The 15,575-nt window shown below is 44.4% G+C and overlaps 1 protein-coding gene across 1 annotated transcript in view; it reads right to left on the bottom strand.

The window, feature by feature from the left end:
- PACS2 (phosphofurin acidic cluster sorting protein 2) overlaps positions 1-15,575 on the bottom strand; it is a 72,302-nt gene that overhangs the window by 17,245 nt on the left and 39,482 nt on the right. Inside the window, exons 11-20 of the mRNA XM_009999915.1 lie at positions 14,698-14,855; positions 12,584-12,674; positions 11,713-11,790; positions 10,816-10,937; positions 9,939-10,074; positions 9,140-9,244; positions 7,523-7,629; positions 6,657-6,811; positions 3,003-3,113; positions 531-639 (exon numbers count right to left, since the gene is read on the bottom strand). Coding sequence (XP_009998217.1) covers positions 531-639; positions 3,003-3,113; positions 6,657-6,811; positions 7,523-7,629; positions 9,140-9,244; positions 9,939-10,074; positions 10,816-10,937; positions 11,713-11,790; positions 12,584-12,674; positions 14,698-14,855 — 1,172 coding nt within the window. The remainder of the gene's footprint in view (positions 1-530; positions 640-3,002; positions 3,114-6,656; positions 6,812-7,522; positions 7,630-9,139; positions 9,245-9,938; positions 10,075-10,815; positions 10,938-11,712; positions 11,791-12,583; positions 12,675-14,697; positions 14,856-15,575) is intronic.

Genomic DNA, 15,575 nt, shown 5'->3' with positions numbered 1-15,575 from the left:
TGTCTACCCTTCAGTGACACTCTTCTTCCTGGATCATGGCCATGTGAGGTTCTACGTACTTTTAAATCTTGTTTTCAGACGCCTATTGTCTCTCCTTACCCCTTAAGCAGGAGTTCTGGTAGCTCACAACTGCCAAACAACAAATTCTGCTATTTACAAAAAAAAAAAGGTCAGGTCTCATGGAAGATACTTTTTGGGGGAAATGTCATGTCTTAGCATGGAGACTTCAGATGGGTAAGAAATCTCCAGAACCCAAGCAGATACAACCTGTCCATCCCCTGTCCTGCCCACTCCCCACTTGCCCAAACCTCTCAGATCTTCAGAGAGACCACTGCACTTCAAAGAACCACGCTGTTGTAGATTCACTGTTATCTATGTAGAACACAACAGTGGATGCAGGGTATAGTAAGGTTCCCAAGGTGTTTTCAGTTTCCAGTGATTTTAAGACTGCTGGCACATGAGATGAGAAAAGCACTTTGCCTCCAAAATGAAGCTCACTCTGAAAAGACAGTATTATGTTAGTGACATACCTTTTCTGCTTGTACGTCAACATTGCTTCAGCAATGGGCAACTGGTGTGCACAGTTTGCCCCTGCTATATACTGTGTTATCCGGGAGACAACATCAGGTGCTTCTGGAACTGCAGCAGAACAAAGAAAATAATTTAAGTGACTTCTCAGACCATCACCAACACTGTCCTCTATTCCTTGCTCAGCCAAGCAGCTGATGGTGCCCAGCCATCTGTGTTTGAACTGCATCTTCCAAAGGAAGATCTGCAGCCTAACTTAGAGCCCTGTAAGGCTGTCTAAACAAAAGCAAACATCCTACAAGAGCACCAAGGCAAAAACATCAGAAATGCACACTAGACACACAGTGCTGTCTAAAGTATTATGGATTAAAGTATGAGTTATTTTATATTTGTTAAAATGCTTTTATTTGAAGAGGTATATCTGCTCAGAGTCAGCCATAGATGACTTTGCCTCTTGACTGTGGGTATCTGCTGAAGAAAGTGCCTAACCACCTCCCTCAGTGCCTTGGTGAGCTGCTCTGCTCACACCAGCATTTGAGTTACTTGATTTCCTAATGAACTCACAGCCTTGCTGATTTAACTGAAAAGACTGAGAGCCAAGCAGGGGTAGGAGGATCACAGAGATCACGTGTGTGGCAGCAAGCAGGCTTCAAGTCTGCAAGAGTGCACTGGATTCAAGTTGACAGGAAGACATTTCCTAAATGCCTTCCATATTTCTTGGGTTTCAAGCAAAGAGCCTTATCTGTGAGATCAAGGGAACACAAGTCACCTTCACCAGCACTTCCAATACCTTAATGGACATTCTCATCCTAAGTCTTTAACAATTACTTGAACATTAAACTCTGAAGAGTTAAAATTCTTTGCCAGATCTGCTTATGCCATCACAGGGCTCCTGTGAAGTTCTCAGTCCACAAACAATGGAGAATCTACAAGGCCTGGACTGCACAAAAATGAGGCTAATTTTCTTCATAGCATGCAGGCAAATAAATAAGGACATAACCTTCTGAACAGACATGGATCTCTAGCTGGAAGTATTCCTAACCTAGACAAAAAAAACCCCATCAAGACTCTATTGACATTTGTCTGTTTTCAAGTGCAGCAAGGAATTAAAATAAACTGGTTCCAGGTATATGTTCTTCCATGAGCTTAGAGGCAAGGAAAAAGCAAAGACTGAGTGGCACAGCAGAAGATTAGTAGACCAGCCTCCTGCTCCAAGCAGGGGCAACTTCACCTCCAAAACAGGCTGCCCAGGGCCTCCTCCAGCCAAGTTCCCATCTGCTGGAAAAGGCTCTGAACAATCCCTTGCAAGAGGTCTTCTAGGATCATCCTGGAATCCCAACTCTGCAATCCCAACAGGAGAAACAAACTGCATTTCCTCAACCTTATGGTGCCCTGAATAACCCCAGAACTTTTTCTGCCAGTAAAATATCTGTATGGGATACATCACCACATGAGCAGCACTCCTCAAATCAAACCTTGAGCCCTGGATATCACATGCAAATCCTCCTTTCTCCTGTTTATTTCTGTTACAGTATCACAGAATCTTAAGGGTTGGAAGAGACCTGGAAAGCTCACCCAGTCCAACCCCTCTGCCAGAGCAGGGTCATCCAGAGCACATCACACAGGAACGTGTCCAGGTGGGTTTGAATGTCTCCAGAGAAGGAGACTCCACAGCCTCTCTGGGCAGCCTGTCCCAGGGCTCTGTCACTCTCACAGTAAAGAAGTTTTTTCTGATGTTTGTGTGGAACCTCTTATGTTCCAGTTTGCACCCATTGCCCCTTGTCCTATCACTGGACATCACTGCAAAAAGCCTGGCTCCATCCTCCTGACACTCGCCCTTAATGTATTTGTAGACATTGATGAGGTCACCCCTCAGTCTCCTCCTGTTCTTGAAGGAACAGACATAAAAACTGTAAGCATTAATATTTCAAGCAAACTAGTACTTGAATACACTGTAAGGCTTTATTCTGGCCTAAAACAGGCTCAAATCAGAACAGAAACTTGTTGGTCTGACCTAGGGCAGCTCTCCAAACTTAAGAACAAAATTCTTTCTTAATGAGAAAGATCCTGCCAGCAGATCTCAGAAAAGTCAAGGTCATTCTCACGCACAATAAAAGTTAATCTTTACCCAAAGTTTTCAGTTTTCAACATCTTTTAGGCTAGACACTTTTTGAAGGGCCAAAGAAAGCAATGTACTGAACTTGGTAATAAGACTTCCACATCAGAGAACAAAGCTGAGAGCTAGGTAAAAACAGTGTGACTCAGAGACAGCTAGTGCCTCTGGGAGCCAACAATTGTTTGTGAACCATCATGTAGAGGACACACAAAAGGTGAGCATCTGAAGAGGGAATGTGGTTGGAGTGATGAGAAAAGAAGAACAAAAACATTAGTCTGCTTCCTCTTGTATTTACTTGACCTTTGCTAAAATTACTCATTTTATCCCACACAGGCCAGACACAAACACATGGTCTTACCAGTGGTCTGTGCTTCAAGTTTGTTGAACAGATCTCTCCAGGCTAGATCTTGGAAGAAGTTGTTGTATCTATAATCTACAGACCCCAGATACTTGGCCACTGGATGAGAACCTAAGAAAGGAAAACATGACAGTTGCTCTTCCCAACACTCACAGGTGTGTTTTTTATCTGTAAGGAATTAAATTTCCAAATCAAAACTACACTGGACACCCCAGAAATAGATTATTCAATTATAACCAAGTAATTTATTCCAGCTTATCTGAACAAGAGCATGCAGATAGGCTTCCCAGCAGAGAGATTCCTTCAGCACCACTGACATCTTTCAGTGAAGTCACCCTTTCTCTACTGACCAAATCAGATTTTGAAAGGCCAAAGAAAACTAGGACTAGGAAACTGCTGAGGAAATGAATGATTTGGAAGACTCAGAGGTCCTAGGGCTCTCAATCTCACTCTCAGTTTTGCAAGCAGATTTCCCAGCAGCCCTTCCTGTCCACAGGCTGCTCTGCAGCCAGTTCACCTCTGCCAAGAGGAGTCAGATCTCTCTCTCCAAACACCATTTGCACATCACGGCCGTTCTGTAATACTGAGAAGAGGCAATTGTCCCCAGTCAGGAAAAACAACCCCAAGAAGCTTCCTTAATTGGTGGAGAAGGGCTGTAAATTCAATAAATAGGCTGTAATTAAAGACAGAGGCAGAATCCAAGGATTACAATCCCCAGTAAATGGCAGCATATGCATCAGGTCCCTGCTTGTCCTTATGGCTCCTTTATGAGCATGGAAAGACCAGAAACCTTGTGTCCCACCTGCAGCCTGGGATGGAGATATGACTGCATACTTAGTACATAGCAGGAGTGGGAATGCATTTAAAGTGACAAACTCTTTGCCACCTTCATTTTAGACCACACATGTTCCCACACCTGACAACCTACTCTTGCAACTGCCTCTCCAGTCTTCCAAGACAGGAGAAAAGCAGTGCCAGGATTGCACTTTCCCATCACCACCTTTCAATCACCCTCAGCACAAGTGCTGTACATTTACAAGCAGCCATCAAGTGGCCTCAGAGTTCCTCCTAATCAGCTCATTCTCATCCTTTCTGCATACCAAATTGTCACATCAAGCCACACTTGCAGAGACTGCAACAACTGAGTCATTAGCTGGTAACTGGTAAACTGACAACTCCTTCCAAGACAATCCTAGTTCCTTAACTATACTCAACATGCTCCAGTAAAGCTCAGAGTGAAATAAAAACCACTTTCTGTTCTCAGTTGTCCAAAACAGCTGATTTCCAGACTTCCAAGAAAGGTTCAAGCATAAAGTCTTACTGAGCTCCCCTCAGTGTCATTCAAGAATGTGCCTTAGTTCTTTCCTGAACCCTCCTGATATTGGCTACTTCCACGCTCATCTTTTCTTTTGCAGTGGAGTTTTAAACAGTGCATGTGGAACAGCTCTGCCCCACACACTGGAGAAGCAACAGCTTTCCCACATGCTGGGAAAACATATTGCACATGGCAGATGAGGTTGGAAACAAGTACTAACCATGAAGTCTTCCAAGAAGTTCTATCCATGAGAGCTAAATTAAATGCTAGAGAAAAGCAAACAGCCAAAATAACCCCCAACCTTTTTTTAAAATATTGTTTGCCCCTTTTCACTTGTTTAAACACTGTTTTGGACATCAAAGGAATCTTTCAGCCATAGCATCAGAAGCATAAAGCAGGACTAAGTCTCCCAGCATGGATGCTTACAGACATGAATAATTTTTCATTCTTAATGAACCACTGTAGGTTGACTCTTCTGTCCTTGCAACATGTAGTTGTGGACTAAGAAGGTAAAATCATCCGAGAAAAAACTCCACCACTCCTCCTTTGAAGGTGCTGCTAACAGCAGAAAGTCTTTTCCTTTAAGACATTTATGACATGGTCACTGTTCTGTATTTGGTGCTTTTTCAATTGTCAAAAAAGAGACATTGCTCCTCAATCACTTTAATGAACTGCCAGAAAGATGGCCAGAAATAAGCACTTGATCCAATCTGGAAATACTGCAGAACTCTATGGGAAAGGACCTGTCAGAGAAGTTTCTATATTTAAAGTGTATTTTAAAAGCATTCACAGTTCTGAAGCAGTTCCATTATCACAGTGCTTTGTTCTTTTTCTTTTTCCTTTTTTCAGTTATCAAAGAAAGTTTTAAGATTAAAAACCACACTAGCAAAACCTTGTGTTTCACTCAGAGAATATTGTCATAAAAATCAAGGACTGCAGGACAGAAAACTCTTCTTCTGAAGCCAGGAGACAGCCAGCATGAGATGACTAAAGTCCTTAGACACAAAGATTCTCATTCAAAGCACATTTAACCTTACAGAAATAATTTTGTGTGTTTTTGCTCCCTAAAGGGCTCCCTCTTCTTCCTGCCAACGACTATGGAACTAAATGTCTTCCTTACAGAAGGATCCAGCTCTCCTTCTGCCTTTGTCATTTGACTTCTGCAAACCTCACCACAGAATTGCAGCCTAACCCCACTGCTCACAGTGCCAGGTAGCAGATTCTGAATCCTACAGCAAACACCATCAGCTAGTCCCAAACCTCTTCCTGCCAACGACTATGGAACTAAATGTCTTCCTTACAGAAGGATCCAGCTCTCCTTCTGCCTTTGTCATTTGACTTCTGCAAACCTCACCACAGAATTGCAGCCTAACCCCACTGCTCACAGTGCCAGGTAGCAGATTCTGAATCCTACAGCAAACACCATCAGCTAGTCCCAAACCCAGAAGACCAGAAAATATTGAGAAAAAAAAAAAAAAAGCTTTTCAACTTTTATGTTGCCTATATCACTTAAGTGTCCTCTTCACACAAGCCAAGCCTTGGACTAGCCCAGCTTCTGGCATCACACCCTTACACCACCACCATTGCTCAGATGCCTCTCCCTACAACATCTGTGACTGCCCGGCTTCCCAGGCCTCTCCACTACAACATTCCTCACATTTTTTACTACAACAAGACCCCTGATGTTATTATCAGTCCACTCCACTTGCACAGATACAAGTGATCCAAGCTGGGTTATTTTCTAGCCAGGCAGGTTTGTTGAGCTCTTTGGAAGGCAGAGATAAGGTGCTGGAAAACTGAGGGAAAGAAAACCCCAAGGAAAACAGCACATAAAGGCAAGATCAAAAGACATATGAAATGTGGATAATTTAAACTCTCAGCAGTTTCAGAGCCTTAAAAAAAATGGTCAACCCCCCCTTTTATCCACAAGCATTTCCTTTGCCAGCTCAAGTGGCCAAAACAGTTACCACTTTGGGAAACATGTTGCCCAGTGAATTTAAGAACTCAGCCAGGAAAAGGGCTTCCAGAACATTATTCTATGCATTCACTGTACCATGGTAAGATGACATAAAAGAGCCTTCCTGTAATGGGGAGAAAGTACTCAACCCCTTGCTTCAAACAAAAGGTTTACAAGCACACTTTGGCATCAAGAACATAAAGATGAAACTCACTCATGCAGGAACAGCAATGCAAGCATGACACAATACTATGACAGCATGGTGCTTGCCTCATTTAGCAGCCATATACCTAGCCAAAGCTTCCAGGAAGGCTTCTCCTGAGGGAAAACATAACATTTCACCCATTCATCTTTCTGTGAAGAAAAACTGTTCCTTATTTACCTAGAGGGATGATCAAAAACCTCATGTAGCCAAGCCAGTCTGGGGTTTTGTGAGACAGCTGCTCTACGAAAAGTCTCAATACAGCACTGAGGTAATTCTGGGCTCCAGCCACTGCAATTTTAATTGGGTTTGGAGGTTGTGAATTGCAGTTACAGCTAGACAGAAAAAGAGGGAACATGTTCATAATTGTGCTTCCAACCAGTTATTTCAAAACAAGTAAAATAAGTTAATAACAACCAAGGCAGAAGAGTTAATTCAACAGGGAAGACAGTACCACAATGATTATCAGCAGCTTAAAACATTTAATAAAATGCAGTATTGGTCAGTACTTTCTTAATTTGTCTCCTTGCTCCTTTTTTCACCTATTTTGAGGATCTAAAGAGCTGAACTAAGCTATTTAGGTTAGGATGTACCTACTGCAACTAACTCCTGTGTCAAAGAACATGCTCATATAGCCACAGCCTTCAGTATGTATCTAGGGAATGCCTTGAAGAATTGAGGAATTAATCCGGGAATTACTTGGGAACAGAGAGCAAGAACTACTTAAAAACTTACCTATTAGCTTTGCATGCTTTACTTGTTATTAGATCTGACCTACGAGGCAGCCTTCAAGCTCCAAAATTAAGAATGTCAATTAAGATGACTTGTATCCCTACACATATGGCAGAACAGTAACAACTTTGCAGGGCTGGTATGTGCTAAAGAGCCACACAACTCTGACTTCAGGAAACTAGATTGGGGAGTCTTGGAAGGGAGAAGCATTTCTCAGCTATCTGATGGAAAAATCCCTGTGCACTGGGGCACAGGACCTGAGAAGCTTTTAGAGGCGAGACTCAACAAACACCACAAGCAAGGTAAGGACTTACTATCTCTGTATCCTGGAGACAATAGTACTGAAAGCTGCCTGAATATCAGCCGAGGAACATGTGCAGACCACTGGCAAGGTATGCTTTTGCAAGACATCTGACAGGTACTGAGAAGAGAACAAAACATGTTAGTCCTTTTTTGGTACAGTTTGTCACAAGAAGAAAATCTGCCTCCCCAGCTTCCTAGGTATTTTCACACACAAGCATGGGAACTTGACGTGTAACTAATTTATGGTGATACAGCTGTTTCCCAAATAACATCCTCCTGCATCAGCCAAAGGAAAACTATTCCTTCTAGCAAAATGGAAACACTAATCTCTTGAGGAACACCACCACTATATCCAAAATAGTGTTTCTGGAAATGACAGCTCTTGAATAGCAGGAGTTTCATGAGCATAGGAAACAGGGCAGCAGTAGCAGAAGGCTGTTCACCTGCCAGACAGCACTGGGTAAGAGCAGGTGCTCTCTATTCATCTGCTTCTAGAGCCGCACCTCTCTGATTTCAAAGGACTTAGATGCAATTTTCTGCACACCCTCAAGCACTACAACAGGGAAGGGTGCTACCAACATACGTGTTCCTCGTGACAGACTTTGCCCTCTGTGCAGCTAACAGAGAACAAGTTAACACATAGCTCAGGTACACTTGGACATAATACTGATGAGAGTCAGAAATTACCTCACACCTTCAAACTCTGCACCACAAATCCATAAACCCCAACTAATCCCATCTTCACCTCCTCTAATACTGCAAGCACAAGCTGATCAAACTACTGGGAGTAGATCTACAATACCCTCTTTACCCATCTCTAGAAGGTATTTCTCCATCTTCCAACTACACAGAAACAGGAACAAGTAGCTCAGCTGGTATTTTTTATTTAGACACTGAGACCACAGTTCTCCCAGAAGCAGAAAACCAAGCCAGCCAATTTGCCACGGTCCTGGCACAAGTTTTACAGGTAACAGTGACCTAGAACATATTTACTAGGTTTATTCTATATACATTTTATGATGTTCCCAGACTGAGGGTCCTAAAGGACCAAATTGTATTCCAAACCCCCACTTAAACCCCCACCAAACCACCCCATCCTGCCAGCATAAGAAAGCATCACCGAGATTCTTCTTAACACAACTATCTCTCACTTCAGTGAAGACAGAATGACATCCCTACAGTCATGTGTGCAAGGCAATAGAGAGAATCTGAAGTGCTTTTGCCTGTGATCATCACCTATGCCTCAAAATCTCAGCCTAAACTACAGGCCACTCCTCCCTGCTTCCTCTGTCCCAGCCTACCACAGCAAAATAGGCTCCTGAGTGCAAGGGTCTAGCTATTCCCAGTGTGCTGCTAACTAGAAGGAACAGCATTTCTTGGAGAAGAAAAAACCTCTGGGGAAAGATTCAAGTGGCAAAGCCTTACAAGATCTACAGTATCTCCTGGTGAAACAAAATTCAATCTGTAAGCACTGGATCCTCAGTATGCTGCCAGCCCCCATGCACAACCACTGCTCTTCCAACCAAGCAGCAGAACCAACTTGATTAGTGGTAGAGCTCAAGGCCTGTCCATTCCTATGAAGGGGCAGTGAAGGAGAAATTGCTTCAGTTAACATCTCCTGCCATTACCTGGCCTTGCCAATCAGAAGTATTGACAAGAATAATGTTTTCTGGCAGCTGGTCATCAGAAACCAGGATGTGATTTAGTTGGTCATATACTGTTTTCCTGGGGATCTGGAAATAAAGAGAACAGTTGGTGTCAGCTGTAATCCTCAAGCCACCAGCTCCAGCTCTTACATTTGTGACAGGTGGCTGTGCATGGCTGGCCAATGCTCAAGTCACCCCAACAGCAGAGCTGCCTGCTGGGACTGACACTTATCAGCTGCTTCAATACTGCAGCATTCTGCAGGCTCCTCTATTAACCACCTTGGTTTTGTCAGCCATTACTCCTCCTGCTATGCACTTTTCCTTGTGTCATTTTACACCAACTAATAGTAGCCCAAGGAATTCTGGATTCATAGAAGCCAGCAACAGTCTCCTTCAAGGAGGGAATTAACTGACTCCTGCAGCTAACAAAAGCATGGCACAGGTGCTCTCCACAAGTCAGTCCCCTTTTGCAATTCCTAGTGACCTGCCTTATTTCAAAGGAGTATTTCCTCCACACGTCCCTATTCATTTCTCCTCATAACAATCTGTTCCAGTGTTCTCAGTTTATGGCTGGCTGACAAAGCAACAAGCTGGCAAAACCCAGCAGACTGGATGACAGATATAGCATCAGCCAAGACAAATTCCCTCCTTCTTGGAGCCACAGGACCCATTTCCTTTCCAGCAAGGGCAGCACTTGGACCAGAAGGAAAGTGACCACAGGAGACAGTTGGGGAAGAGGAAAAACTATGAGTGGCTGGAGAGAAAAAAAATCCTTTCCCACCTGTAAGTGGTGCCTGGTGTCTGGAGAGCGTTCGTTGTCCAGACTGTTGGCTCTCTCGTTCTGTGGCCTCACGGGCTGCCGCTCCTTCAGAGACGTGCTCCTTCCCCGGCGTCCCGTCTGCTTCCCTTCAGACCTGCTAGAGAGGTGGGCTTGCATTTCAGAACTGGCTTGTATCTGAGTGAAATCCAGCCCCCAAATCCCAGACAGCCCAGTCTAGGAACCTGAACAATGTGAGTGGAGGTACCAGGGAATCATGCTATAGTTCCAAGCTATCTGGAGACTTGCTAATTCTGCTTCTGAGAATGCAAAGCACAATGTTCAGCTAGAGAGCACGTTCCCAGGAATCCCAGGCAGGCTTCCACAGCCCACGCTGAGATCCACACCACCATCCTGCTATTGCTACACCAGCACAATAGGATCCAGCCACACACCAACAAGCAGCACAGAAATAACTCTTCAAAAGAACACCTATTTGCTTGCAAATAACCAGAGAAATTATACGGTGGGGTTGTTGAAGCTTGCATTCACTACCCTATCTGGGAAAGTTTAATAAGCCACAAGTTAGACTTGGCAACCACCTTTAAGGCCAAAATCTGCATCAGATGTTGACTTAGCAACAGTATCTTTGAGCAAGCAGCTTAAAAATTTGCTTAGACATGGAGCAGGCACAACCCAGTAGACAGGAGCAATCTCAGAGCAGTGCTGCCCTTCAGGGTTCTGAGCATTCATTTATCAAGTGCCCAAGCTTCATCACTTGAGTGCCTGAACCCAAGGAGTTTCTCCTTGCAGTCAGTGGTTTAAGGCCATCCCAAACAAACGCTGGCAGGCTGTCCATGACTCCCCAAGCAGCAGGTGCAATGCTGTGACACTGCTCTACCTGGTGGATGGGATAATGAGGGATTCAGTCTTAGTGATCTTCCCGCTGGGTGGGAGCTTCTCAACAAACACATCTGATGTGGAAAGTTCAGCTTCCTGGACCTCAGCTTGCTGGTTAGACTCCTGCAAAAACACAGGGAACCAAGTAATCCAGAAACAAAACCCCTCCCCTCTGCCTCACTACCACAAAGGCTGGCAGGAGGCACTCCTTCCAGCTGGGGCACACTCAGCCTGCCTCTTCCAGACATGCTACTCACTACTGCCAAAACAGAGAAACCACTGCTGGCTATCTGGGGCTACCAGTTCCCAGCTCTGCCTCACAAGGGATCTGGAGGTAGGAACAGTGCTCAGATCCACTGTTTGGAATAGGCACTCTTCCAGCTCAAAGGCAGGGACATGCATCCTCATGCAACACAGATTGATTCAGTTTACCCAAATGAACTAGCAAAGAAAGACAGACATAGCAGAAATGTTACAAATTGCATGTCCCCAGTAGGGCAACTTGAGCTTTGGGACTTTTACTCCAGGACCAGCTTGACTTATGCCAGTTCAGCTTGAAGTAACTTGTGTCTGATAAAATGGAACGGCCCTGAGAGTCCTTTTCAGGGGTGCTACACATGCTCTGTAGCATACATCAGGCTGGCCTTCCTCAAACCAAGAGAAAGGCTGTTTAAACAGAAGGCCACGTAAAACATTTCAATTTCAAAAGGCTGAAAGAGAAAAACCTTCAACAACTAAGGTCAGGAGGAGAGCTCAGCCTTATCTTCACTGCAGCTAATGTTATTTAGGTAGGTTGTGTTGCATATGTCACTATTTGGACAGACACACACCACAATGCATTTCTCAGTTGACACACAAACTGCCAGAGGGAAAGCTAACAAGTGCATTTTCAACTTACATAAGAGACAGTGTCAGAAATACTGTCAGCTGCATGTTTGGTTCCAAGACTCTTTGTCTTTTCAGGCACTTCTACCTGCTTGAGAGGAGATAAATCATTAGGAGGGATGGCACAACAGCAGTTTTCAGCCACACTCTCCCCACCAGCCTGTTGTGAAGACACTTCTCTGTCTGAACAGTGCACAGCTTTGGAGTATGACTAGAAGTGCTTCCAGGGCATATCAAGACTCCATACATTAGCATGGGATGGGGCAAAGCAGCAGCTGATGCATGATACAGTAGAGGAATGGAAGCACCCTGGAATACAGCTAATGTTCTCTGCACCTAACATGCCCATTCACAAGGGGATGGAAAAGGGGCTGAGTTGCCCCTCAGTGTTCATTCCCAGCCACCATGAAATGTATTCCAACAACAGTAAGATAAAGGCTCCTCTGAGCAATGCCAAGGAGTCCCTGAAACTCCCAGGTAACATCTCCTATCCTGGCTGTCATGGCAAGTACACCAGAATCTGGAGCTACTCATACCATTAGGCAGTATTCAATACATCACCTGAATATATACACTTAAGTTAGTATGATATTTGCCTTAAAACAAACAACCCCTCCCAAACCAAGCCCACCCTCTTTCTTAGCAGAAAATTAATGTGCATGCATCCAAGTCTTTGAAGGAGGTAAGAAAGGTATTTTACCTTACAGAGAGAGTTTTAACTTACACATGTAAATAGAGACAGTGCAAGTATTAGGGCCAAACATGTCAGTTCAACACCATAAGACCAAAGCACTTCAGTTTCAAAGGAATATAGATGGGTAGAGGAGACCTTGAGGCTTCTACAGTAACTGCAGACAGATCAACCTTCTTGAAACATGACTTACAGGACTAGATGGCTCTCTCTGGCTCCTGATGCTGTGGATGCTACCGATTTCTGTCTGAGAGCTGGAGTGTGACAGTCCTTCAAAATAAGGTCTGAATAAAGAAAGCAAAAGCAACCTCTTAACATCAAAAACACTAACAGAAAAAGTCTAGCATGCTTACAGTAAAGCAGCACAACTGTTCCCAGGGTGTCTTACAGCTCCCCTGTCATCCCAGTAAAATTTATAGGCAACTTTCAAAAGCAAGGGGAGGTTTTCCAGGACAGAAGGAGAAACCAAGAAGTCCAGGGTCCTCTCACACTAACTGACCTCCATTTAAAAGATCCAACATGTCGCCTGTCAGACATAAGACCATATTTACAAAGCTCTCAAGAGGAACCCTTGCATGCTTCACACCACACCCCAAACAGGAACTTAAGTTTCTGTAAAACGTGGGGCAGGCACACGGGTGAAGCATTTTCCCGCTGCAGGACAGAATACACATTCACCCCACAGAAGCAATTGTACCCTCACTACCCCAAGCACCAGGTGCAAAGTTTCACACTGCAGTTCTTGTTTCTGTTTTGCAAATGCCAATTCGGACAGAGTCTCACTATTGAAGAAAGACAGCAAGTAGAGTTACTTCCCTCAACTGATACTCTGCTCCTGTGGGTGAGTGAGTGTTGGTGCTAAAGTGCATCTTATTTCCAGCTTGCATCTGGAGTTGGCTGCCAGCCCTAGGATCCAATTACAGATTGGCTTAGTAAGATAAGGTAGTGCATATGATCAGATTGTGCTTCCATGCTCATCACAGCAGGCTACAAAACTCAATTACAGTTCAAGGAACAGATTTAGGTGTTGGGGTTTTTTTGCTATAGAAAAAAAGCTATCTACAAACATCAGTATTTATCACATCCCTTTCAAGACAGAAACACAGGAACTGGACACAGCAACCCAAAAAGTGTCTCCCCAGAACCAAATGGACACATTCTCATTCCAGCAATCCCATATCCCAGAATATTAGCTCCTCAGCTCAAGGGAGCAGGACACAAACTCTCAGTATGTGCAGGATAAGATTTTGGCTTATTTCAAAGCAGCTGCTTGCCACAACACATCTACTTCCAAATCCCTTCAAGATAGGGCCTACCAATTAGCAATATTTTGGGTCAAGCTCCAAATGCCTTTACAAGCCAACAGCCTCACTTATCACTGTTGCCCCAAACTATCCTTCACATCTTCTGTCTCACTAACAGGGAACATGTTGCTCCAGACTGAGAAACTATTTTTAGTGCAACTAAGTTATTCTATGTTAATTATGACAAAATAACACCTGGTGATTAGCTGACATTTATCAGATATTGTACTGACCAACTGCAGTGGTATGCTTTGCTTGTTTCAGAGCAATCACAGCACTGAAGGCCTGATCATGCAACCACATGTCAGCCAGAAGCCTGAGTGCAACTCAGTCTCATGTTTTCATTCTTTATTCAGGCAGGGATGTGACAGAGCTCTGGTAGCTCAGGGCTCTGCATCTGCTTGAGAACCTGAGCCAGCAATCCCCAGCTCAGCTCCACAGTGCTATGACTGCCCATACGTCAGTCCCCACAAAAGCTGGCTCAGAACAGGCTTGTGTGCATCTACGTGTGTTGCAGTTGGTCCCCTGGGGCCCTGAGGGACTCGTTTCCTGCAGTCCTGCTTCCTTAATCCCTGTAAAGGCTCTTTCCACAGATCAGCTTTTCCAGGAAGACTCAGTCTGCCTTGTCCACCCCTGCTTCTACATCTGCAGCTTCCAAACACATCTCCTGCCTTAGCACAGATATCTTTGCTGTTTCTACTTGCTCTTCAACACATTTCTGTACAATTTCATTCTACTGCCTGTCAATGCACAGGTGGCAGGACAGGCAGAACATCTGCAAAAAGAACAAGGAAGAAACCAGACTGAAGGGAAGTCAGACCCCACACACATTACCCTCAGCTCATAAGTAGTCATTCACATTGTAACAACATGTACTAGGGCTCTGACACCACGTCAAGAGAGAAAAAACAGGATGGAGGAGTGGGAACAGAATCAACATCTACTCAGTGCTGACACTGCTCATGGTTTATCTCAGACCCAGGATTAGCCACCCCACACTTACTTTAACTTTGGCTTTGGAGTGCTCAAGACACTGTCATCATCCTCCATTTCTGGCCCACTGTCACTGGGGTTCTCTATATCCAGTGTGTCATACAGAAGGTCCAAGTCCTCCTCCACCTCTGGAACGTGCTCTGCTGGGTCCTGCTCTGAATCCAGGACCTACATCCAGAAGAAAAGCAGACATTGCTGACCCAGCTATGAGCCAGATCACAACCCCTGAGCTCCCCCAAGGACTGCAGCACACCAGTTGTGACTAACATTTCGTTCCTAATGGAAGGATACTGTATCCAACAGAAACATCAAGTATATGAGAAGTGCTTGTTTGGGGTCAAGCTTGCCAGTATCTGGTTAAGCAGGAGTTACCTATTGGACTAAGCATTCAACAAATAAGCTGTTAACCAGACACTGTGTCCATTAGTCAGCACCATTTTAGAAACAAAGCTTTTAAAACACTACTAATGAAGTCCCAGTTTTCTTAAACAAGTACAGAAATCCAGTACTTCCTACAGTGCAACCTGCCTTGGGTTTTACTGAAAAAGCTGCCGTGACACCTCCTGATTTGATACCCAAGCAAGTAGCAATGACAAAAATGTCCACAGGAGGCGCCTGAAACCTGGACAAGGATCGGCTGCCACCCACTCGCCAAGCTGAAGAGAACAGGTATCTCACACAAAGCTTCCAGGGTTTGCCTCACACCTTCACCAAAATAAGCAGGTGGCTGCACACATTTCAGAGCTTGTTTTGCGAATAGCAGCTCCAGAAAACAGCAGCTCAGCTGGCTGAGACCTCAGCTATGGGTGCTGACTCTGCTGAGCTAACTTGGGAAGAACAGCAAAGCTAACAGGACTGTTTGGAAGCATGAGGAGTTAGTCACTCTTT

The sequence above is a fragment of the Chaetura pelagica genome, unplaced genomic scaffold, assembly GCF_000747805.2.
Source record: "Chaetura pelagica isolate M959 unplaced genomic scaffold, ChaPel_1.0 scaffold246, whole genome shotgun sequence".
In the NCBI taxonomy this organism is placed as follows: domain Eukaryota; kingdom Metazoa; phylum Chordata; class Aves; order Apodiformes; family Apodidae; genus Chaetura; species Chaetura pelagica.
The sequence above is the reverse complement of the archived record's forward strand: the minus strand, read 5'-3'. Positions and strand labels throughout refer to the sequence as shown.